Source organism: Hylobates moloch, unplaced genomic scaffold (genome assembly GCF_009828535.3).
Source record: "Hylobates moloch isolate HMO894 unplaced genomic scaffold, HMol_V3 SCAFFOLD_12, whole genome shotgun sequence".
Lineage (NCBI taxonomy): Eukaryota > Metazoa > Chordata > Mammalia > Primates > Hylobatidae > Hylobates > Hylobates moloch.
In genome coordinates, this window is record NW_026652287.1 from 7172923 (window position 1) to 7198238 (window position 25316).

At 44.4% G+C, this 25316-nt stretch overlaps 1 protein-coding gene across 4 annotated transcripts in view; it reads right to left on the reverse strand.

Moving 5' to 3' along the window:
* The window catches only part of TMEM132B (transmembrane protein 132B), a 497414-nt gene that overhangs the window by 215326 nt on the left and 256772 nt on the right, over window positions 1-25316 (reverse strand). For all 4 annotated transcript variants that reach the window (XM_058426040.1, XM_032168292.2, XM_058426041.1 and 1 more), the window contains one exon: window positions 14031-14177. In XM_058426040.1, the coding sequence (XP_058282023.1) occupies window positions 14031-14177 (147 nt within the window). The remainder of the gene's footprint in view (window positions 1-14030; window positions 14178-25316) is intronic.

The window sequence follows — 25316 nt, forward strand, 5'->3', positions numbered from 1 at the left end:
TCAAGGTCATCTAAAACAAGGAAAGGCTGAGAAAACTGTCACAGCCAAGAGGAGCCTCAGGAGACATGATGACTAAATGTCATGTGGGATCCTAGAACAGAAAGAGGACATTAGGGCTGGGCACGGTGGCTCACGCCTGTAATCCCAGCACTTTGGGAGGCTGAGGCAGGTGGATCACCTGAGGCCAGGGGTTCAAAACCAGCCTGGCCAACATGGTAAAACCCCATCTCTACAAAAAATACAAAAAAAAAAATTATCCAGGCATGGTGGCGCATGCCTGTAGTCCCAGAGACTTAGGAGGCTGAGACAGGAGGATTGCTTGAGCCTAGGAGGCGGAGGTTGCAGTGAGCCAAGATCGTGCCACTGCATTCCAGCCTGGGTGACAGAGTGAGACTCCCTCTCGAAGAAAAAAAAAAGGAAGAGGACATTAGGAAAAAATTAAGGAAATCTGAATAAATTATGGACTCTAGTTAATGACAACATATCAGTATTGGTTCATTAATTGTAACAAATATACCATACTAATGGTAGGGAAAACTGGGTATGGAGTGAGTGGGAAGTTTATACAAGAAATACCTGTAGTATATGCCCAATTTTTCTGTAAATCTATAACCATTCTGAAAAATAAAGTCTATTATTATTTTTAAAAGAGGATCATGTGATAAGACAGGGGAATATCTTCAGGGGTGAAGGCTGCACACCCCTTCTGCAAATACCATCAGGTTACCTAACTAGCCACACTCAGTTACAGGCTGCAAACTGCTCACAGTCAACATAGCATGGGACCCCATGTGCCTGTACCTATGAAAAGCAACATAGGATGCTGGCCACATAATTGGATAAAATCAAATAAAATGTCATTTCAAAAGACACAGAAGGTTTCTTCTCACCCAAAAAGAGAACAATAACTGGGCACACTAGCTTTTATCTAGATTTAAAGGCATGGTGCATGAGTTGAGCTTGGTTGAGGCAGGCTGAGTTAAATGAATACTTTCAAATCATGGAGAATTTTCTCTAGGAAACGGAGAAAAAGGAAGATGGAGGGTTGGGGGCAGAGGCAACCACTCAAAGGTTCATTTGATTGCTTTTGTAAAAGATTTGCAGCAGATCTGAGGAAGGCTTCATAATGACATCTATAATAATGATATAATATGATATAATGTCATAATAATAGTGATATAATGGCAATAAATGTCAAAACAATAAATGAATGAATAAATCAATAAATGCATAAAAAATAATGACATAAGAATAAAATGATTTCACGGAGAGGCCCGGGTTTCTAAAAAATACCAACACAAAAGGCCAAATAAAGAGTCATTTACAGCTGGGTGCAGTGGCTTACACCTGTAATCCTAGTACTTTGGGAGGCTAAGGCAGGAGGATCACTTGAACCCAGCAGTTCGAGACCAGCCTGGGCAACATAGCAAGACCCTGTATCCACAAAAATAACTGAAAAATTAGCCAAGTATGATGGTACATGCCTGTAGTCCCAGCTACTTGGGAGGCTGAGGTGGATCACTGAGCCCAGAAGATAGAAACTCAGTAAGCCATGGTCATGCCACTGCACTCCAATCTGGGTAACAGAGACAGACCTTCTTTCTCAGAAAAAAAAAAAAAAAGTAATTTCCATTAGCATGTACTTGGCAAGTTACCCTTGGTTTGTTTCTTCAACACTCCCCATCAGAAATCTGATATAAAGGCTCTGGTTTTAAATCATCATGCTAGCAGATCTACGGAAAGAAAGACTCCAGTTCCCTCTGGTTCAATTTTTGCCTGCATAAGGAAATCACAAAAGTTAAATCCTACAGTAGAAATAACATCTGCACTTGGTAAGAAAGGTTCTGTTGGAATCTCAATGCCCCTTGGAGTTCTAAGAGAAACTCTATCCTCTATTTCCATTTCACAAAGGACCTACAGTGCATGAACCTGGCAATGTGGTGATTAAGGCCCAGCATCCTGTAACCTCAAGCAACATAACTGAAATCAGGAATCTGGGGAGGCCACCAAAATCCTACCAAAGTGCTGACCTTCGGCAAAGTTCCTCTTTGGCCCCATCCACTTCTTGTTTTTAGATTACTCTGATACTGAGAAAAGAGCGCTGGACTTAAAACATTCAATGTATACTTGTTGAGAGCCTACTCTGTGCCAGGCACTGCTCTGGAGTCTTGAAGCCTGGGTTCAAATCCCAGGTCCACCAGTCCTAGCTACATGGCTATGGGCTCTTAACATCTCTGACCCTCAGTTTCCCCATCTATAATGGAACTAAGAGTGGTATCTTCTTCACTGGCTATTTTGATAATTAAAGGGGATAATATAGAGCATAGGACCTGGCACACAGTAGTTCTCAATAAATGTTACATCAGGAAGGTCTGCTTCCAGTGAATCCTGAAAACTCCTCCCACACTGGCCTCTTTGCATCGACTGCTCAAAGAGGCACCCATCCAGATGCACCCTCCCATACTCTAAGACCATCCAGCCCCACTATTAAGCCTTACCTGTGCCACATCAAATTTTGGCAAGACGAATATAATACAGTGTTAATGTTACATCTAGAATGGTTTAATAGGTCACCTTCCCAGAAATGTGTATTTCTAAACACTTTTAAACTCTTGCTCATGCTTTAGGGACCAGTTTAAATGTTACCTCCTCTGAGAAGCCTTTTTAGATTCTCTCCATATGGAACCCATTGTGTTCTCTTTGTTCCATCAAACTTGGTCTCTTGTCCTATGACTATGGGGAGTGCTGCCTACTGGTTCAATTCACTGTCTCAGCATCTGACTCTTGGACTAGGGTTTCCAGCATCTCGAGCTCTGATTCTCAGAAGGACTGTAACAGTCCAGCCAATTGCTTAGATTTACTGAGATAGGCAACAGGACCACTAGGTCGTGATGAAAGCTGTTTTAAGAAGACTAGACTAGCAGCTGGATGGATTAGTGGGGAAAGACCCGGTCAGAAAGACCTTGAGGTGGCCACACAGACATTCCAGGAATGAGCTGTTATGAACCTGCATGTTGCCAGGGACATAGCCCTCAGCCAGTGAGAACCTCCTGGTCATCAGGAAGACTCAGGGGCCAAAAATAAGACTTTTTTTTAACAACCACACCAGAACACCCAAGTATGCTTTCTTCTGCTCTAAATCAGCCATCTTGAGAATTAGAACTTTAGAACTTTTTAGTCATCCAAAGGTAGTCACTTGAAATCTATGAACATATTATGGAACTGGCATCACCACCCAAAATGTATATTTAATCATGAGAATGAAAAGACAAGCCACAGAATAAAAATAGTTGCAAAACATATAATAAAAAAAAGAACAACCCAACTTAAAAAATGAGCAAAAGACTTGAACAGACACCTGACCAAAGAAGATATACAGATGGCAATAAGCACATGAAAAGATACTCAGCATCATGTATCATTGGGGAGCTGCAAATTTTTAAAAATGGGGATACCACTACACAACTATTAGAATGGCTAAAATCCAAAATACTGATAACAATAAATGTTAGCAAGGATGTGAAGACACAGGAAGTCTCATTCACTGCTGGTTGGAATGCAAAATGCTACACCCACTTTGGAAGACAGTCTAGCAGTTTCTTACAAAACTAAACATATTCTTATCATATGATCCAGCAATTACGCTCCTTGGCACTTATCCAAATGAGTTGAAACTGTACATCTACAGAAAAACATGAATATGAACGTTTATAGTAGCATTAATCATAATTGCTAAAACTTGGAAGCAATCAAGATGTCCCTCAGTAGACGAATGGATAAACTGTGGTCCATCCAGGCAATGGAATGTCACTCAGTGACAGACAGAAATGAGCTACCAAGCCAAGAAAAGGCAGCGAGGAAACTGAAATGCATATTGCCAAGTGAAAGAAGCCAATCTGAAAAGACTACATACTGTAGGAGTCCAACTATACGAGATTCTGGAAAAGGCAAAACTATGGAGACAGTAAAAAGATCAGTGGTTGCCAGGAGTTCAGGGAGAAGGAGGGAGAGGGTAGGTAGAGCACGGGGGGTGGTTTTAGGGTAGTGAAGCTATCCTGTGTGATACTGTAATGGTGCATAAATGTCATCATACATTAGCAAAACCTACAACACAAGGAGTGAACCCCAATCTGTAGTGTGGATGTTAGTAGGTAATAATGAATCAATAATGACTAATTAATTGTAACAAATGTGCCACACTAATGCAAGATGTTAATAGGGGAACTGGAGGGGTAAAGGGTAATGCAGCAATTTGCTATATTTTCTTTCCACTTAATTCTATAAACTTAAAACTGCTCCCCTCAAAGAAGGCTATTACATTTTTTTAAATGTATAATTGAAAATTCTTTGTACAAGTCAGGATAGATTATGTTATGCTGTGGTAACAACTAACTTCAGTGGCTTAAAACAACCAAGATTTAGTTCTCACTTGCACTAAACTGCTCTGGACAGGCCAGCAAGGGGGCACTGCAACCCTCTCCTTAACCAAGCTTGAGTCAGGCACCTCTGAGCCCTGACTTGGTCTCAAACCTGCCCTCCACCACCTCCTCCCCATCCCTCAACCCCACCCCATTCCCCATCCGTGCTGGACTTGCATATCCCAATTTTAGGAAGAATCTGCTAAGTCTGTTTAGAGGGAATCTCCCACCCTTGATATCTGGCTGCCTTCAGCAAGAATCCTAAGTAGGCTTAGCAAGAATCCCCCTATCCTTGCTGTCTCCTCTTGGTAATTTGTCATCCGCCTACCCCTCATTCACCCTCTTCCCCTCTTCCTCTCCTTGGCTATAAGTCCCCAGCTGTCTCCACTGTATTCATAATTGAGTCCCCCTCCATACGGAGGTCTCTTTTCCACTGTTGCAGGAAGAGTCTCTGAATAAAATCTGTCTTTACTGCTTTAACTAGCGTCAGCCACTGGTTGTCCCTAACCACTGAGGGGTTCAGGCTGATGGATGGATTTTGACACAGCCTCTCTGGCATTCTGCTAGGCCTGCTCCATCCTCCTCCAGATTAGAGTCTTTGCCTTAAAGAAAACAATGACTACATTTGACAACGCATAAACCTAAAATCTTGCTAAAGTAACAACATAGTCCAAAATTAAGGCAAGCAAGTAGGGAAAAACATTCACAAACAAACACAGGAAAAGTTATTAAATGTAACCAGAAATTACGTCAATGCAAATTATGCCCATAAGAAGATAGCCATATTTCAACTATCAAATTGATTTTTTTAAGGTAAGGCTCACTATTGGCAAAGGAAGTGAGCACTGGACACACACAGAGCCCTGTAAACAGGCAGGACAAGCTCACCAAAGCATCCAGAACTTAAAAACGCATCATGTATTTTGACCTGCCAGTTCATGTCCAGCTTTCCCTCCTAAAGATTTATCTACAAAGATATTTGACAGATGTTTTATGCTTCAAAAGAAAAAATATTTTAAAGGAACGTTTAACAGGAAAAAGATGCAACCTCATAAAAATGGCCAACAGCAATGTTTAAAAGAGGGAAAAAACGAAATATGAGGAATGAATAGAATATACTGCTATAATATCAATAGAATATTATACTTTAAAAATTACAAATTCATTGAATGGCTCCACAAATCTTGAAATTGTTGGAAAAAATTGTTTATGTGTGTGTATTTGCATTTTTCTGGGAAGAGGGTTAACCACTTTGACCAATTTTTGTAAAGGGCTTGATAATAATCATTATAGTTAAATATTCAATGACATGAAAAGATGTTACTGTATATTTATTCTTTATTAGTACAGAAAACAACAGTTTTCAAAGCTAAATGAGCAAGTCTAATATGCACAGAAATAACATATTTCTGTATATATATGTGATCACATAGAATACCAATATACTCAAAATATTAACAGTTATTACCCTTTCAATCATAGATTTGGAGATGACTTTTATCCTCTCCATTTTATCCAATTGTATTTTCTAAATTTTCTACAATTGAACCATCTATTACTTTTGAAGTAAGAAGCCTTTTGTTATGCTTATGCTGAAACTGGCCAGCAGCATAAATTCAAAGTGCTTCCCACTGGTTATAAAAAATAAGTGGAGTGTTTTTAAATGTTTCTTTTTTCTTTTCTCCCGCAGGCCTGGGCTTTTTGAAGGGGTCAGGGAGGAGTCCTCCATTTCTTATAGGACTCTGTTGCCACTTTCTAGCATGAATAAAAACAAACAAAAACAAACCTCCCTCCTCTCTGTTGAGTGTGGCTCTCCCTACAGGCGGGTGCCCTGTGCATGATGCATTTCCCTACATGGGATCCTGGCTTTGAACTCCTGAAGTGGCTGGTACTCAGAGGTCTCCAAGTGTCCAGTGGCAAATGCGACTGTAAATCTAAGAATTGTGTATCTCAAATCCATTGCTTTCAAATCCTAAAATCATTTAAAACTAAATATCTTTATCTTCTGGGGCTTAATTTTCATTCATTCATGTCTCCCAGGAATTCTCAGCCCGGGCTGCACATTAAAATCACCTGGAGACTTTTCTTCAAAGGCCAGTGCTTGTTGCCTACTGGTGAGTTCCTCATCCTGAACTGTCTGCACTTTGTAAAGACTCCCAGGTGACTGATGGGCATCCAGGATTGGGCCTCCTCAACCTGCTTATCCCACAGGTATTCTTTATGCCCCTGGACTAGTTTCCTGAGGCTGCTGTTATACATCCTCACAGACTTGTTGGCTTAAAACAACAGAGACTTATTCTTTCACACTTCTGGCAGCCAGAGATCCAAAGTCAAGGTGTTGAAAGAGACATGCTCCCGCCAAGGGCTCCAGGGGACAATCAGTGTCTCGCCTCCCCAGCTTCTGGTGGCTCCAGGCGTTCCTTGGTCTCCACGGCCGTGGCTGCATCACTCACATCCCTGCCCTGTCACCATGTGGCTGTTTCCTCTGTGTGTCTCTTAAAACGACACTAGTCGTTGGATTTAGGGTCCACTCAGCTAATCCGGGATGATCTCATCTCAAGATCCTTAACTTAATGACCTCTGCAAAGACCCTTTTGCCAAATAAGGTCACATTCACAAGTTCTGGGGATGAGGACATGGACATGTCTTTTGAGGGGCCATGCTTTGACCGCCTACCTTCCCTACTTCCACATGCCAGGTGGCCTGCTGGTGCTGTGGGCACTGCTTTTAATGAGTTTTCAGTCCTGTGGGAACAAGAGAGCTGAAAGCTGGCTGGGCAAGAGCAGGAGGATGTCACCACAGCTCACAGCACGGGCGCCTTGCCACGCCTTTTGAGGAGCCCAGGGTGGTGGTTTAAGCATGGACTCTAAAGTCGGACTGCTTTGAACACATAGCAGCTCTGAGACCTCAGGAAATCATTTCACTGTCTCAATTTACACAATTGTTAAATGGGAATAATAATAACATTCCATATCCACTTTACAGAGTTCTAATATTTCTGATTTTTAAAATTGTATTCACCTAGAAGACATAACATAGTGCCTGGCACCTAACAAGAGCCATAAGGTTTTTCAAGAGGTTTTTTAAATAAAATAAGAAATGGACAAACAGAATCAAACAAAATTGTCCTCAAAGACATATTAACATGTTCTGTGTGTTCTTTTAATTCTTTCAACAAAATATTTTATAGAAGGAAAGAAACTAACACAAATGGGGTCAGGTAGGAAAAACTACTTCTACTTTGTTGAAATAGAGGCAGCTGTTATAATCATTCAACTGTCTCCCTTCTTCCTTTCTTAAACTTGAATAAGAATCCTTCAGCACAATGAAAAATTTAGGCTGGTTCATGTTTCACAAATCCATACAATGGCACTTGATATGGTAACTGTCTTATGTCAACATTGTTTTTTGTTTGATGGCCAAATGTTAAGTTTCAAAAAAACAATGAATTAGTTCAGTTAATTAAAAGAACGAACTTTCCCTCTGCTCAAATGGTTATAATATTTTTCTAGACTAGAGTAGGCAAAGAAAAACTCCTGGAAAGACTGGATTTTCCAGATTTTCCAATATGGTAGCTGATATGGTTTGGCTGTGTCCTCACCCAAATCTCATATTGAATTATAGCTCCCATAATTCCCATGTGTTGTGAGAGGGACCCAGTGGGAGGTAATTGAATCATGGAGGTGGGTCTTTCCTGTGCTGTTCTCATGACAGTGAATAAGTCTCATGAGATCTGATGGTTTTATAAAGGGGAGTTCCCCCACACAACCTATTTTGCCTGCCACCATGTAAGATGTGACTTTGCTCCTCATTCACCTTCAGCCATGATTGTGAGGTCTCCCCAGCCATGTGGAACTGTAAGTCAATTAGACCTCTTTACTTTATAAATTACCCAGTCTTGGGTATGTCTTTATTAGCAGCATGAGAACAGACTAATACAGTAAGTTGGTACAGGTAGAGTGGGGTGCTATTATAAAGATACCCAAAAATATGGAAGCAACTTTGCAACTGGGTAACAGGCAGAGGTTGGAACAGTTTGGAGGACTCAGAAGAGGACAGGAAGATGTGGGAAAGTTTGGAACTTCCTAAACATTTGTTGAATGGCTTTGACCAAAATACTGACAGTGATATGGACAATGAAGTCCAAGTTAAGGTGGTCTCAGATGGAGATGAGGAACTTGTTGGGAACTGGAATAAAGGTGACTCTTGCTATGTTTTAGCAAAGAGACTCGTGGCATTTTGCCTCTGCCCTAGAGATTTGTGGAACTTTGAATTCGAGAGAGATTATTTAGGGTATCTGGCAGAAGAAATTTCTAAGCAGCAAAGCATTCAAGATGTGACTTGGGTGCTGTTAAAAGCATTCAGTTTTATGTATTCACAAAGACATGATTTGGAATTGGAACTTATGTTCAAAAGGGAAGCTGAACAGAAAAGTTCAGAAAATTTGCAGCCTGATGATTTGATAGAAAAGAAAAACCCATTTTCTGAGGAGAAAATCAAGCTGGCTGCAGAAACTTGCATACGTAATAAGGAGTCAAATGTTAATCACCAAGACAATGGAGAAAATGTCTCCAGGGCATGTCACAGACTTTCCTGGCAGTCGCTCCCATCAGAGGCCCAGAAGCCCAGAGGAAAAAATGGTTTCTTTTGTGGGCCTGGCCCAGGATCCCCCTGCTCTGTGCAGCCTAGGGACTTGGTACACTGTGTCCCAGCCACTCCAGCCATGACTAAAAGGGGCCAACGTAAAGGTCGGGTCATGGCTTCAGAGGGCGCTAGCCCCAAGCCTTAGCAGCTTACATGTGGTATTGGGCCTGAAGGTGCACAGAAGTTAAGAATTGAGGTCTGTGAACCTCTGCCTAGATTTCAGAGGACGTATGGAAATGCCTGGATGTCCAGGCAGAGGTGTGCTGCAGGGGCAGAGCCCTAATGGAGAACCTCTGCTAGGGCAGTACGGAAGGGAAATGTGGGATGGAAGCCCCCACACAGAGTCCCCACTGAGGCACTGCCTAGTGAAGCTGTGAGAAGAGGGCTACTGTCCTCCAGACCCCAGAATGGTAGATCCACTGACAGCTTGCACTGTGTGCCTGGAAAAGCTGCAGACACTCAGCGCCAGCCCATGAAAGCAGCCAGGAAGGGGGTTGTACCCTGCAAAGCCACAGAGGCAGAGTTGCCCAAGACCATGGGAACCTACCTTTTGCATCAGTGTGACCTGGATGTGAGACACAGAGTCAAAGTAGATCACTTTAGAGCTTTGACTGCCCCCCTGGATTTCAGACTTCCATGGGGCCTGTAGTCCCTTCATTTTGTCCAATTTCTCCCATTTGGAATGGCTGTATTTACCACATGTATCTAGGAAGTAACTAACTTGCTTTTGATTTTATAGGCCCACAAGCAGAAGGGGCTTGCCTTGTCTCAGATGGGACTTTGAACTGTGGACTTTTGAGTTAATGCTGAAATGAGTTAAGACTTTGAGGGATTGTTGGGGAGGCATGACAGGTTTTGAAATGTGAGGACATGAGATTTGGGAAGGGCCAGGGGTGGAATGATATGGTTTGGCTGTGTCTCCACCCAAATCTCATCTTGAATTGTAGCTCCCATATTTTCCACATGTGGAAGAAACCCGGTGAGAGGTAAACGAATCATGGGGGGTGGGTCTTTCCCATGCTATTCTTGTGATAGTGAAAAAGTCTCATGAGAACTGATGGTTTTATAATAGGGAGTTCCCCTTCATAAGCTCTCTTACTTGCCACCATGTAAGACGTGACTTTGCTCCTTATTTGCCTTCAGCCATGATTGTGAGGCCTCCCCAGCCATGTGGAACTGTGAGTCAATGAAACCTCTTTCCTCTATAAATTATCCAATCTTGGGTATGTCTTAATTAGTAGTGTGAGAACAGACTAATACAGTACCCTTCACAGTGAACAGCTGGATTGGATCTTGACTTTTCCTTGAGTTGGGTTACAGCAATGTGGGTATGCCTGTTTTTTTGAAGAAGTCTATTTTAGGGCTTTTGCTTGGCTATCCTCTGAGCTTTTCTCTGCCTCTATTCAAATTTTTAGATAAGAATGGGCTCTGTATTGTGGTTTCTGTCCACATAAAAAGTTGCAGTTTATTTCTTCTGAGGTTTGGGTCCCAACAGCCAGACAGGAATCATTCAAAGAACAACCTCATCTCAACCTACCTAGCTGCACGTGGCTTCCATGCAAATAGTCCATCATCTAGCTTTCAGTTCCCTTGGTTCAGTGTTATCTGTTCTGAACACTTTCAAATTTGCTTATTTTTTCTAATCTCCTCTCTCCTCTTTTGGCAACACCACTCTTTATCTTGTGGTTTTCATCTTTATTACTCACATTTCCTCACAATAAGTGTTCATTAAAATATTTTAAATTAAGATCTTTACTGCCTTTCTAACCGAGCATGTTGGGTCTTCCCATACAACACATTTTTAATTCTTATCACAGAATTTCAGGCAGTTTGTACATAATATGCTATCAAAAACTCTATTCCACTCAAGGTTGTCACAATTCAGAGATTACAGCATTCTGCAGGGTGTTTTGTTGAGGATATATTCATACATTCACTTTGTTAGCCAGCAAGCACGGTCCACGAGCCTGTACTTCACACCTCATTCGATATTACAATTCAACAAAAAAAGGGATAAAAAGAAGCAATTATTTATTTAGATGATGGAATGGATTTTGTGAGATTAGGTGAGCACAAATTGTCATGCCAAAGTGACAATCCCTGCCCTTCTTAGGGCCCAAGGGAGGTCAGACACTAAATGTGAAGAAAGAGAAGGAGAAAGAGGACACTCTTTCTCCTTTATGAGACAATGTGAGAGTGTCTCATAATTATGTAACTCTGCTTATACAACTACTTTACTTTTTTCCCCTGTAATCTTTTTTTTTTTAATCTTTTCTAAAGAGAATGCAAAACTGATTCTCACAGGACCAAAAAGTGATAGCCATGGCCCAGGTTGCTCTTCAATTTAAAGCATTATCACTTGGTCAGTCAAATATATCAACAAAATTAATCTCCTAAGCATAGACCATGGATATCACCATTCTGTACCCAGACAGTGATTTCTGAGGGCAGGGGGCCAGAATATCCCATTTGGACTTCTGTAGCGCAACAGCAGGAGGCATGAGACTAAGGTAACTAGGGTGGTGCCCACTCCAGCTCCTGTCCCATCAGCATCCGCTGCCCACCAACAATCCCTCCCCTACTCTCTGCCCAAGCTCTTCCATTAGGGCTGGTCAAAACCCCTGGTTCAGGGCTGGCTACCGTGATTGGTTCAGGGTGGGTGCACAGTCTAAGTTATGCCAAACAGAGCCAGTGGTGACCAGCACCGGGAGGTGTGCCTGGCCTATCTGGGGACAGCAGCTTTCTCCTTGAAGTGATCAAGTTAGCAGATGTTTGCTGGGAGCTGCTAGCAGTCATCTTGCCTCCAGGAGGGAAGGGCCTGTCTGAGAAAAAGCCAAACCAGGGAGACAGGTTGCTAAGGATACTGCTTGAGCACCTGACCCTACATTCGTGGTACCAGGCCACCCCAAACTTCTCTACCTGCAGGGACACAAAGCCACCTGATAAGCTCAGCAACCAAGAGTGAGTCTGCCACTGGGAATACAAACACACAGGGCCCCCAGGCAAAGTAGAGAATCAAGCTAAAACCTTTGACAGAAACCAACTTCAAAGAGTGTGGCAAACACCGTGAGCCGACCACCCAGCAGGCACCCATTCTCCCATCCTCATTCCCTGGCAACAGAGACCATTTCCCACTACAAAGCCTGGAAATAATACCAGAGACTCATTTTCCAAGGGTACCCTGCCTCTCAGGCAAAAGCGTGGAACCCACTGCATATTGATAAGGTCTAAAGGGAAGACTCCCATGGATATTGTTGGAAAGGTTTCCTTCCCTGGTAAAAAGGGACACATGAGGAGAGACCCCCCTCCCCCTTCCAGTCTTTAGATATCTTTGGGTGGGTCTGTGATGCCTGGAAGAGCTGCAGCCATCTTGTGACCACGAGGAACCCAAGCTGGAGAGTGACAATCAGGGCACTGGGTATACTGGAGTGGGAAGACAGAAAACACCCAGGAGACACCGTTGTGCTGCTGGATTCACCATCCATGGCACCATCTACCTCTCAATTTCTTTTATGTGAGATGACAAAACCCTGCTGCAGCAGCCACTTTGAGGTAAATATTCTATTACTTGCAACTGAAAGCACCTAAGCAATGTAAAAATCCAAGGCTCCCTAGAAACTAACAACCCAGAATTTAGGAGTGTCTAGCAGGCAGATACAAATTTGCAGGGAAACCATGGGTCAAGCGGGGTTGTGGGCTGAAAACTCTGTCAGTAGATGTAGAGAATGATGACTGGAACATAGAGTTTAGAGTAAGAGGCATCCAGATTACTTGGTCAGTGATTCCTAATGGAATGCTTTGGACCACTCCATCTGAGTCACTTCTCACCCTCTGAAAGAGATCTTCTAAAGCAGGCAGAAGAGAGTTCTAGCTGAGGTTGGCTGGGGTCACCCAAGAAGAGACAGCACTTGCCAGCAACTCATTGGAAAAGACCCTCCATTTCTCATGCTCCCCTCCGCCCAGGCCTTCATTCATTCACGGAAGGCCTCCCCCATTCCTAACGCTGCAGGCCTTGAAGAGTTTAAAGACTAGGGAAGAAAGAGAACTGGTTGTGACAATATATGGTGATAAGCAACAAACTCGGAAGGGGCTCGTGTGCTAAGCTGAGGAGTCTGAGCCCCCTCCTGGGAGAAGTAGGGGCCGGAAGTTTTAAAGCAGGAGGCCGCATGTCCAGCAAAGCTTGATAGCCCTCCCAGTGAAGCAATCTCATAGAAGACTGGTGTTTAATGAAACAAGAAGAAAATAGAGGGAATGAGACTGTGTAGGGAAGGCGGCTGCAACACAGGTGAGAGTTCTTTCTACCTGCCAGGTGTCCTGATGTGAGGTGACACGTGATCACCTCTCTCTGGGTCTCAGGTGAGTTCAGCCTTCTAAAGCCCAAGGCTGGTGTCTGAATGAGAGAAGACAGGCTGCCTTCCAGCAATGCCAAGTTCATTCAAATTAAGATTCTGAGGCCATGTGCCAATTCCCAAGTGTGATATCAGCAAAATAACTATATTTAAGCACTAAGGGATGAATGCTCAATAGCTAAAGCTACCCTCGGTTTGCTCATTACTAAGTATATTTTCCCCTTGCCTCTTAAATCATTTTTATTTCCCCTATTTCCTTCTTCAACTCTTCGCTTCAAACAATAACAATAGTAATAATAAAGATAAAAATTTAAAACGCGGTTACCAAACCCGATACTCTGACAAATGTGAACTCTGGTGATTTTTGAGACTGCCGACCTAATTAGGTCATTTTTGTATGAAGAGCATCAAGGATAGAAGCCTCATACCGTGGCACATCCCAGTAATGGAGCCATTCAGAAATGGCACAGCTGAGCTACGCTGATGAGCGCAAAGGAAACCATTTCCCATTAAATGCAGAGGCATCGCTTTATCCACACGCACATTATTTTGCTATCAGCTCTGGCGGGCACTCCCCTCCTCCCCACTGCCGAAGTGCCTTGGGGATCTCCACGCTTACCTGCTCTGCGTGTCCGGGCGATGGCCCATGCAGGTGAGGGTGGCTGACGTCTGAGTGCTGCCATTATCAATTTCCTCCTGGACTGCCCATTGGTCCTCACTGCTGACTCTCACTGCCGTTATCTTCACACCTGCTGCCGCCTTAATTCTGTGGGGTGGGAAAACAATGATATTATATATAATAAAACCATTTTAGTTTGAAACAGGTAGTAAAAGATGGCACGAGAGCAGATCACCTGGAAAGCATCTGTAATGTCGCCCCCTTCCTCTGGGAGATGTGGGGGAGAGTGGTGGCAAGCGGCTTTCCTTTAAAAACTAAGTGTCTTGTAATTTTTACAAGTGCCTGGAAGTAGGAGCCCCAGCTTTTGCCATGTGCATTAATTTTCTGTTTAATCAGTGTGCTGGGAACCAGATCACTTGCTGCTCCAGGGACCCCAGCGTGATACAAATGAGACAGATGCCTCAGGGCAGGAGAGATGGATCTGCAAGGCCTATTCTTCACCTGGAGATGGAGAAGCGTCTTTGAGATTGCAGGGTGGGTTGTGCAAGGCCAGAAGATCGCACAGCCCAGGGGATGGAAGAGGAGGCCATTGCACTGGGCACTCTGGGAGCAGGAATGGACAGGAGCACCCAGTCCTCAGGTGTTTGAAGAACAAACGTGGCATTCAGGCAGGATAACGGGGCCAGGTGCTGCCTGGTACAATGTTCACAGAACACGGTTCCACCAGGAAGAATCAAGGACTTAGGTGTGTTGCCACTGAGAAAAGGCCAAGGAGAGTTCACAGTCTGGGTTTCTTTCTTTTTGTACACTGCTCCTGAAATGATCCTCACGTTGCTACTAACCAGAAAACGTCTCCTCTATAACAGGGGGGAGTCCACGGACAACATCCATGTTCTCCCAGGGCAACCTGGGGACTTGGCCCAATGCTGTGTACACATCTGGAGGGTCACCAGGATGAAGGCAGGCCGTGGGGTGCCCACTGCTTACTATGCCTTAACCGAACACAGGTATCACCACAAGGGCGCACTGGGACTTCTGGGGATGTAAACTAATGCTGTGAGCTAATGCTGCAGAGGTCAGTGCGTGCTGGACTGGGGAGGTGACCAGCTCCCCTCTGCTTCCCAGAAGCCTGTGGACCCACAAGAAAGGCCCAGTGAGGCCCTGGGCACCCTCTCCCATGAACAAAAAAGGGACACCAAAGGCAGCCAAATATTATGTGGAAGAGTTAAAGGAGTGTCAGCAAAGACAGGTGTATTATGCCAGACATCCCAGCACCACCAAGAAAAGATGGATAGGAAGCAAAGATTCCCTCCAAGATTAATTAATCAAATACACATATAGCAGCATGTCTAGAACACTATTTAAAAACAAGTGAATGAAAGCAAAAAGACAACCTACAGAATGGGAGAAAAGACACGCAAATTGTCTATCTGATAAGGGCCTAGCATTCAGCATATATAAAGTACTCCTACAAAATCAACAACAAAAGCAAATAACATAATTAAAAACTTGGCAAAGGTCTTGACTAGACATTTCTCCCAAGTTATATAAGTGGCCAATAAACACATGAAAATACCCTCAACAACATCATTAGTCATCAGGGAAATGCAAATCCAAACCACAAGGAGATACCACTTCATACCCATTGGGATGGCTAAAATAAAAAAGACAGATACTGAGTGCTGGTGAGGACGTAGAGAAATTGGAACCCTCATACACTGCTCTTGGGAATGTAAAATGGTACAATCACTGTGGAAAACAGTTTTCCAGTTTCTCCAAAATTTAAACATAGAATTACCATATGGCCTAGCAATTCCACTCCTAGGTATACACCTAAATGAATTGAAAACAAGCGCTCAAACAAATACTTGTACACTCATGTTCACAGCAGCACTATGGGCAATATGTAAAAGATTGAAACAACTCAAATGCCCATGTACGATGGATGGATAAATAAAATATGGTCTGTCCATACAATGGAATAGTATTCAGCCATAAAAAGGGATGAAGTCCTGACACATGCTACGTGATGAACCTCGATAACGTGACGCTGAGTGAAAGAAGCCAGACACAAAAGGCCACATAGTGTATGACTGCATTCAGATGAAACATTCAGAAAGTAAATCCGTAGAGACAGAAAGTAGACTGGTGGTTTCCAGGGACTGGGGAAGAGTGAGGATGGGGGAAATGGGGAGTAGCTGCCTAGCTAACGGGTACCCAGTTTCCTTTTGGGATGATGACAGTGTTTTGGAAGTAAACAAAGATGGTGGTCCAACAGCACTGTGAATGTACTAAATGCCAGTGAAATGGCTAATTTTATGTGATGTAAATTTTACCTCAATACAAAAAAGAAAATGGGAGAAAAAAAACCACAGGTGAAAAATGACCCCTCCCAGGAGCGACTGAAACTTTAAAAAGATAGAATGTATCAAAATCAAATCAAAACACCTGTAAGACTCAAGGAAGGCGGCCTCTCATGGCAGAGTTCAAGCAGGAGAGAGATTCTCGAACCTGAGGAAGGCCCCAACTTTACCACACACCGTAAGGAACCTTGAGGGTAGAATTAGGGGATTCCAATGTCTGCATATCTCACTAAAGAAAATGAAATGTTTCTGCCTCCCTTTCTCCCCTTCCTGTAGGTCTTTTCACAGACTCCAAGACATCCTTCTGCTTGCTTTTGCACACCCCGAAAAGTCACTGCAAAGCCTGCAATTCCCGGAGACTCAGATGCTATGCCTTGCCTTTACTTGATCATTCTTCCGCTGAATCCTGGGGTCCAAATCTGCTACTCTCACAAAGCTTTCTTTCTTGCCGTCATGATGTTCCAGGAATTAATTTATGCAAACCACAAATAGAGGCATCCTGTTCTGTCCCTGCCCCCAGCCATCCCATCTTGTTGCCAAAGGGGCAACTGCAGAGAATGTTCCAGAGCCGCATCTATGAAACAGAGTCCCTTCCGCTGTCCACACACCGCCTCCTTCCTATCGGTACTCGCTACCATAATAGCTTTTCTCACTCTCCCACAGAGTTCTTTCACTAAGCAGCCGTGCAGCCAGGCCTGCCACCGTTGTTCTCAATGTCCAGATGAACAAATCAGACCCTCCCACCCGATAGCGCGCGACCGGCTGAAGGTCACACAGCTGGTTCTGGCAGAGCCAGGATTCGAAACCAGATCCCCTCACTCCAAATCCCACTCCTTTCCCTCCTGCACCAGCCCATTAACAGAGGATTTCTTTTATGACCCACACTGCATCATTTATTGTCTGACAAATGCCTCAGTAGTTAAGTCTGGGGACAATAACGTCTCGTATTTTAGCTCCCTAATTGAGCCCTCATTGCCAGGCCTCTCTCCCTTCAGTCTTGGAGATACAGCACGTACCCACTGAAGGATCTTCTGTGAGATTTTTGTTCCTTCTTTTATTCTGACCCAAAACTAAGACACAGGTCCCCTCGTCCTCAGGGGCTTCCTCACTCATCAGCTCTGAATTGGTTCGTGGGATTCCGTGCACAATGCTTCTTCCACTGGGGCTTCTGGCCTCTGGTTTATCCCGACAGAGACTCTCACAGTGGGCGAACTCTTCCTCAGAGTCTGAGAAGCAGACGGTCCAGTGTGGGGAGACAGTCCACATCTTCCACAGAGCATTTCCTAGCACGGGGGGTGCCCTGGCAGGGGCTGAGGAAACACAGTGCTTGCTGGTCCTAAACAGGTCCAGGGGACCCAAGGAAGGCAGGGAGGCAGGACTTGGGACAAGCTGACCATTAGCCAATAAATGTCAACATTTTGAAATATTTTGTCAACCAGCACAGCCTTCCCAGCACCTGCAGGCTGCACATCAGGAACATCGGACTGCTTCCCCTTAGTGAAGTTACTATATTTGAATACAAGCAGAGGAAAGACGAAGGTGGCCTCTCCGGGTTGCTGTCTGGATGGGATGATCGGCCCCATGACACCACAAACGCATTTCCAGCTAACTGCTGCTAAGCCCTCAAGACAACAACCAACGCTTTACTTTCCCCCGGTCAACTGGAGCCCAGATGACAGCCCATCCTAGCAGCCATCCATTTACTTTCCTTCCCAGAGGCAGGGGACCCCTCACGCGTACCCTAGAGCTTTGGCCAATTGGGCATCTCCGGTTTTTATTTTTGTTTTTTTATTATTATTATACTTTAAGTTCTGGGGTACATATGCGGAATGTGCAGGTTTGTTACATAGGTATACCCGTGCCATGGTGGTTTGCTGCACCCATCAACCCGTCATCTATACTAGGTATTTCTCCTAATGCTCTCCCTCCCCTAGCCCCCCACCCTCTGACAGGCCCCAGTGTGTGATGTTCCCCTCCCTGTGCCCATGTATTCACATTGTTCATCTCCCACTTATGAGTGAGAACATGTGGTGTTTGGTTTTCTGTTCTTGTGTGGGCATCTGTATTTTGTCCCCTTCTCAGTTTCACTCCCTGACCACTCCACTCCACTCCACTGTCCACAGCCAAGCACCCCACTTGGCACTGAGGCTCAGGACACAATTATTTTTCTCGCTGGCCTCAGTCTTCCCACCCCGCCTAGGAGTGCCGCCCCCCATCAATCAGCTCCTGTGCACACCACAAGCACTGCCGCCAGATGCCTCCTTACGGGACAGGGCTCCTCGGGTTCCAGTAGCTTCCAGGATCACAGTCAAGCCACACCCGAGAGGGTCCCTTGCTGCATTTGCAATTTGGAAAACAAAGGGATCCATAAATTCCAGTGTGGCTGATTTCCAGGCCACGAAGAAGTCTCCAGAAACCAGATGCCTAGCTCAGTCCCTCTTCCCTTGGGGCTGGCTCAGCAGGCATTCTAGGGCCCAGCAACTCTCCAAAGAGTGGACTTTCGAGCTGCAAAAGTGCCCTCAAAACTGCAGTAAAGGCAGCAGGCTTCTACAGATGCTGAGGAGAGTACCTGTGAGCATGTAAGTCGCAAAGTAATTCTCTCCATAACAGCTGAAGCCAAAACAGGGTTGATGCACTCCAGGACTGTCTTTGTCTTGACTTTTCAATTATTATTATTAGTTATCATTATCACCATTATTATTACCAATCCACCCTGGTGTATCCCCTTGTGCAGTACAAAAGTCAAAACACTTACTCAGCAGAATGGCTAAACTGAAAAGAGAGAAAAAAGCAAATGGTGATGTGGTCATGGAGTGACTGGGACTCGTGAACATTGCTGGAATGAGTGTAATTTGGTTCAATCTCTTTGGAAAGCTATTTGGTGGTAACTACAAAGCCTGAATTTCTGTAGACCCTGTAACAGCATTGCCACTCCTCAGTTTATGCCCAACAGAAACGCGTGCACCCGTTCACCAAGGCACACAAACAAGAAGGTGCACGACAGCCCTGCCATCAGCCCAAAATGGAAACAACCCAAAATGCTCATTGCCTTAATCTGTTCAGGACAGTCTAACAAAATACCACAAACTTGAAGGCTTATAAACAGAAATTTATTTCTGGGGGCTGGGAAGTCCAAGGGCAAGATGTCAGCAGTTTCAGTGCCGGGTGAGAGCTTGCTTTTTTATACATGGGGCCGTCATGCTGTGTCCTCACATGGTGGAAGGGGCGACAGAGCACCCTCAAGCCTCTTTTATAAGGGCATTAATCCCATTCCTTTAGGGAGATGACCTAATCTCCCAAAAGGCCCCACCTCCTAATAACACTGCCTTGGGGATTAGAATTTCAACATGTGAATTTAGGGGGGATACAGACGTTCAGACCCTACCACACATTGACAACGGAACTGGTAAAGTGTAACATCTCACAGTGGAACACTATACAGCAGTAACAAGAGGAAGCAGCCTATCACCACACAACAACACAGTGACCCTCCAAATACACAGCTGAGTGGAAGAAGCCAGGTACCAAAAGTGCACACTGTGCAATTCCGTTCATGGAAAGTCAGAAACAGGCACACAGATCTCCGAAGTGAAAGCCTGCACAGTGGCCGCCCTGTGGTGGAGGCAGTCATTGGGTGGAGTCCCGCTGGGCTTCTGGGGACCCTGCCATGCTCTGTCTCTTCTTCTGCGTGCCGGTTACTTGGTGGTTGTGAGAACTCATCAGTCTGTGCTCACTTATGTGGACTCTTCTGCATGTATGTTACAGTTCAATATGAAGTTCAAAACAAAGCAAGTGCATTCATTGTAACAGGGATGTAAGTCAGAGTCAGGGGGACATGGTAGCTCCACCACTGCCCTTGTTCACTGAGATGTCTCCAGGTGAGCCCAAATGCCACCACCCCAGACACACAGAGGCGTTTCTCCCCCAGACCTCCACCAGGTGTCCGCGGTCCCTTTGGCTCTGAGCAACAAGAGTGACCTGAGCTTTGGCCTTGTACGTGATGGAGGATTGGCTGCTGGAAAGAGTCTGAGTCCAGATAGGCATCCCTCCTGTTTGGAACAAGGAGAGAGACATTCTAGCTGCTGTAGATAAGTCAAAAGAAAGACAACTGGACTCCAGGCCAGCCTCTACCCAGCAGGGACAGACAGGCAGGGCACAGGTTCACACCTTCTCCATCTCACTCCCCATATGTCTTTCCCAGTCCACTGCTAGCATCCACCACCTAGCTGGGCACAAGGAAACCTGCTCTGTGAGTACACGCCTGCATCTTTCTGTCTTCTACTTGGACCAGCCACTTTTGAACTAAATACTGAACTCTACGGGGTTTTGGGTTTGTTTGGTTGTCTACATAGCGGGTGTGCAGTAAAGTAAAGTAAACTTTGCCTGAAGAGAGGTCTGGCCTTTGCCTTCACCTCCTGAGAATTAACTTTTAAGCCTTTGGAATTTCTTGCCTGATAAGAATGTCTTTGCTTACCTGGGGCCTTGGGCCATGCCAGATAATCTGTGCCTCAATACGATTTATGGTAGGGAGGCTTGGTCCACATGGGATCTGATTGACCACTGGAGGGACTGGAGAGGAACATCGGCCAAGTGGGTGGTCAGCCATGTCTATATGATCAAGTTCCAAAAAAAGCTCTGGACACCAAGCTTGGGTGAGCTCCCCCAGTTGGCAGCACTCTGTGCCTATGGTTGCACATCAGCTCTGGGAGAAGCAAATGCTGTCTATATGACTCCACTGGGAAAAGTCAACTGGGAGCTTGCCCTGGACCTCTACTGGATCCTACTCTATGCACCTCTTCCCTTGGCTGAACTTAGTTTGTAACCTTTCATTAGAATAAATGATATTTATAAGTACAACAGCATTTCTGAGTTCTTTGAGTCCTTCTAGAAAATTATTGAACCTGAGGGTGGTCTTGGGGACCCTCCAGACTTGCAGACGGCATCAGAAGTGAGGGTCGTCTTGAGACCTTCCCAGCTTTTCAGTGGGTGGGTCAAGTCTTTCACTGTCTGCCATGGGCGGGGGTTGGAGAAGGAAGCATGCAATCAGAACTCACGCCATCAAGGCTGTGAAATATTTTTATGCCCCATGTCATGCACCCAGTCCTCCAACGTTTAAAGAGGATTTCTTGAGTTCCAGGTACTATGCATGAAGTGCTTGGAAATGCAAAGAGGAGCATGGCTCAGTCCAGACCAGTGAGTCTCAGATGGTTTTGGCCACAGACTGAGACTGTGGCTTACCTTTCCCCAGTACCCATTTCACAGTAGAAAAAGAACTTGTTCACAAATGCTGAAATGTCTCGAGCCCCTTCTGGAAGCCAGGCACTGTCCGCCGCCTTGCATTGCTAATACACGGATGCCTCATGCAACCTCATGGGGGGTTGTATCGCTTCTGCTTCCATTTTCCACATGAGGAAACTTGATGAGCGTCACTAGACAGGCAAATTGCATGGGTATGACCAGGCGAGGGAAGTTTTGCATTCTGCTTTAGCCAGAGGAGATACAGAAGATTCCTGTTTGGACAGTAAAAAGGTATTCACAGGCTATTGGAAATTCACTGGCCAAAAGATCTAGTTGAGGATGTCAACTAACGTTAGAGTTAACCAAACAGCCCACAATGGAAGAACTCAGTCCTTCATTAGTTCAGGAAACTGAACTCATAAATATTCCCAAAAAATTAAGGAAAGCTACAACTTGAATTCACAACCATCTGAAGACAATTCTACCAAACGCCTTGATGATAATAAACTGTCCTATCCAAACTCTGACAGCTGCAAGATGCCAGCAGCCATGTGCATCCTAGCGCCACTCAGGAATATTTGTGGATTATAATAGCTGAGCTTTACTGAGGCCACTCCCATGAGCCAGACACTTTCCCAAGGGCTTTGCATAAATTTTCTCGTGCTTTACCTGTATCAACATATTTAATCCTCTTTACAGCACTATGAGTAGGTCTCGTTATCCTGGATTTACAAATGCGAAATGTGTGGCACCAAACAATTAAGGAACAGGAACAAGATCAGACGGCAAGTCATTGTGGAGGCAGGATGGAGTGCAGGGGTCCTCATTTCTGAGCCTGCCCATCTGGCCACTACACCTGACCGGCACAGCACAGGTATTCACACCAGCCTGCCAGGTTCAGGTCCTGGCTCTGCCGTTGACTCTTGCTGCAATACAAAGACTCCTCCTCTCTCAAATGATGAAAAAATAAGTGTCTGTAGGAGGTTGAATAGTGTCTCTCAGGGATTCATATCCACCCAGAACCTCACAACGTGACCTTATTGAGCCACAGGGTCTTCATTGATGTAGTTACTTAGGAATCTCAAGATGAATCCATCCTGGATTTAGGGTGGGCTGTAAATCCAATGAGTGGTGTCTTTATAAGAGACAGACAGGGAACCTGAGAAGGCAGCGATGTGAAGTCAGAGAGAGAGAGAGAGAGAGAGAGAGACTGGAGTTATGCTTCTATGGGCCAAGGAACATGAAGGATTGCCAGCAACAACCAGAAGGGAGGAGAAAAGCATGAGAAGGTTTCTAAACCCTACTGACATCTTCATTTCGGACTCTGGCCTCCTAGAACTGTGAGAGAATAAATTTTTGTTGTTTTACACCATCGCGTTTGTGGCCATTTGCTGTGGCAGCCCCGGGAAGCTAACACAGTGGCCATCTCGTGAGGCTGCTGCAAGGGTTAAGTGAGCTAATACAATATAAAGTGCTGGCACAGATGGAGTGCTACAGGCATGTTTGTTATCATTACACTACGCTCTATCTGTGGATCAAAGAAGGGAGCGAGACAGTCTGTCTAGGGAAACAGTGGCTTACATACAAACAAAATAAACTGACAAAATAAAAATAAATAAATTCTGATATCTTTGTTTTGGAGTGAAACACTGGGCATTCCTCCCTCCATAGCAGAGACGGATACACTCAGGAATGAATGTCAGGAAGGTGATAGAGAGAGAAGGATTAGGAGCAAGACTCCCAGATTTTAATTCCAGCTGCAAGACAGACTAGCTGTGAGGCCTTGGATAACCATTGAACTTCTGTGACTCAGTTTCCTTATCTGTAAAACGAGGATAATAACACTATCTACCTACAGTGTTGCTATTATGAAGATTAAGTGAATTGATGTATATTAAGTGCTTAGAACACCTGGAACAAAGACGTGGATCAGCATTAGCTATTATTAATTTCCTAACAATGAACTACCATATGGTCTCCAGAGATCAGACGCACAAGCATCTAAGCCTCCTGTCTTGTGAGATGTCCTTTGGAACTACTCTAAGTCTCTAGCCAGGATTCTAAACACTTCTTCTCCAGATATGATTTCCTGATCCTACTTCTGTTCCTTAGCAGAAAATTCCTCTAACATCCCTAGGCAAGGCAAATGTCTCCATTTGCCACAGTAGATTCATTTATTTCATAAGGGCTGCTCTAGAGAACATCCAGTCCTCAATCTCTTGGGCCCAAAGGACATTGCTGTACACCTGACAAATTCTTGAATATGTCATAATAGTCACAATTAATTTTTTAAATTCCAGTTCCGGTGCATGTCCATAAAAATGTCCAGAGGTAGGGCCAAATTCAGATGCAACTCACTATAGAGGTTCAAATGTTACCCCCAGTTCCATTGGGCACTGGACCCTGTTCAGCTCTCATGCATGTGGGCTTTGTTCACCAATAAACTATCTCCTCATCATCACAGTGTTGCTGCAGCAGCTCCAGATCTCACATCCTCATCCACAATAAAAAAAGCAAAATTCTTTCCCTTCGATCAAACATCCTGGAGCCAGGTTTTCATTGGCCAAATTAAACTGAGTGCTCAATCTTGAGCCAATCATTATGGCCTCTAGGGTAGAGGGACAATGCTCATGGGCTTAGCTGGTCAACAATTATCACTGCACTAAGGGTGAAGTTAACCGCCCCCAATCACATGGGAGAGGTTAGCAAGGAGTGGCTCCTGAAAGGAAATTCAAGTTACAACAGAACAAATGAATGCTGGGTATCAAAAACACAAACCTAAAACCAAACTATTGACATTTTGCCTCTCTCTTAAACACAAGTTATACAATTGTTTCTAAATCCCAGTCCTTAGTCCAAATCCTTCCTACTTTTAGATTATCTTTGTTAGAACAATTTAAGCCCAGGAACATCTATGTCTTGAATATTCATTAAGTTTGTTTTAGAGAAATATCTTTAGGCTTGGTGATATTCTTAGCCCTTGTTATTTAAAAAACTACAATATCTAAAACTATGCGGAAAAGATAAATGGTTTCACCACTGTAATGAGTTTGCGGGATTTGGGCTCTGAGCATGGAAAAATATATGACCACCAGGTGGCAGTAGCACACAACGAGTTTTATTTGGGCAACGCTTTGACAGGTTTGCATGAAAGGAGCCCCTCACAGCATGAGACTGTCCAAAGGATGTGGCCTGAGGGTCCACCAGCCAGAGGGAAGGAGGGAAAGGGAACTCTGAAAGGAGAGGTAGATTCAAGACAGGGGCTCACATGTCTAAATAATGTCACTCACCAGCACAGTGGGGAGTCTCTGGGTCAGAGAGTTCTAAAGGGCAGTTGCAGCTTGAGTTCTTTTATAGCTAAAAGGTTTATCTTATTTACAACTAACAGACATTGGGCTCAGTTTTGCAGGGTATGCAAAACAGGCAGGCTCCAAATGGCTAAAAATCTGTTTATTTGGGCTATGTTTAAAACAATTGGATGTGTAAAAATATGAGTTTGGTGCCAGCAGGCTTTTGAGCTAACAGGTCCCAGCCCGCTGTGAAGAAACAAACAACACAGGGGCCAATGAGCAGGAACCATTTTTATCTCACTTACATAATAACCACTTTCTGACATACAGCAAAAATATATATATATGTATATTTCCATAGGGTCTTCATTATATAAACATTTGCTTATGAATCC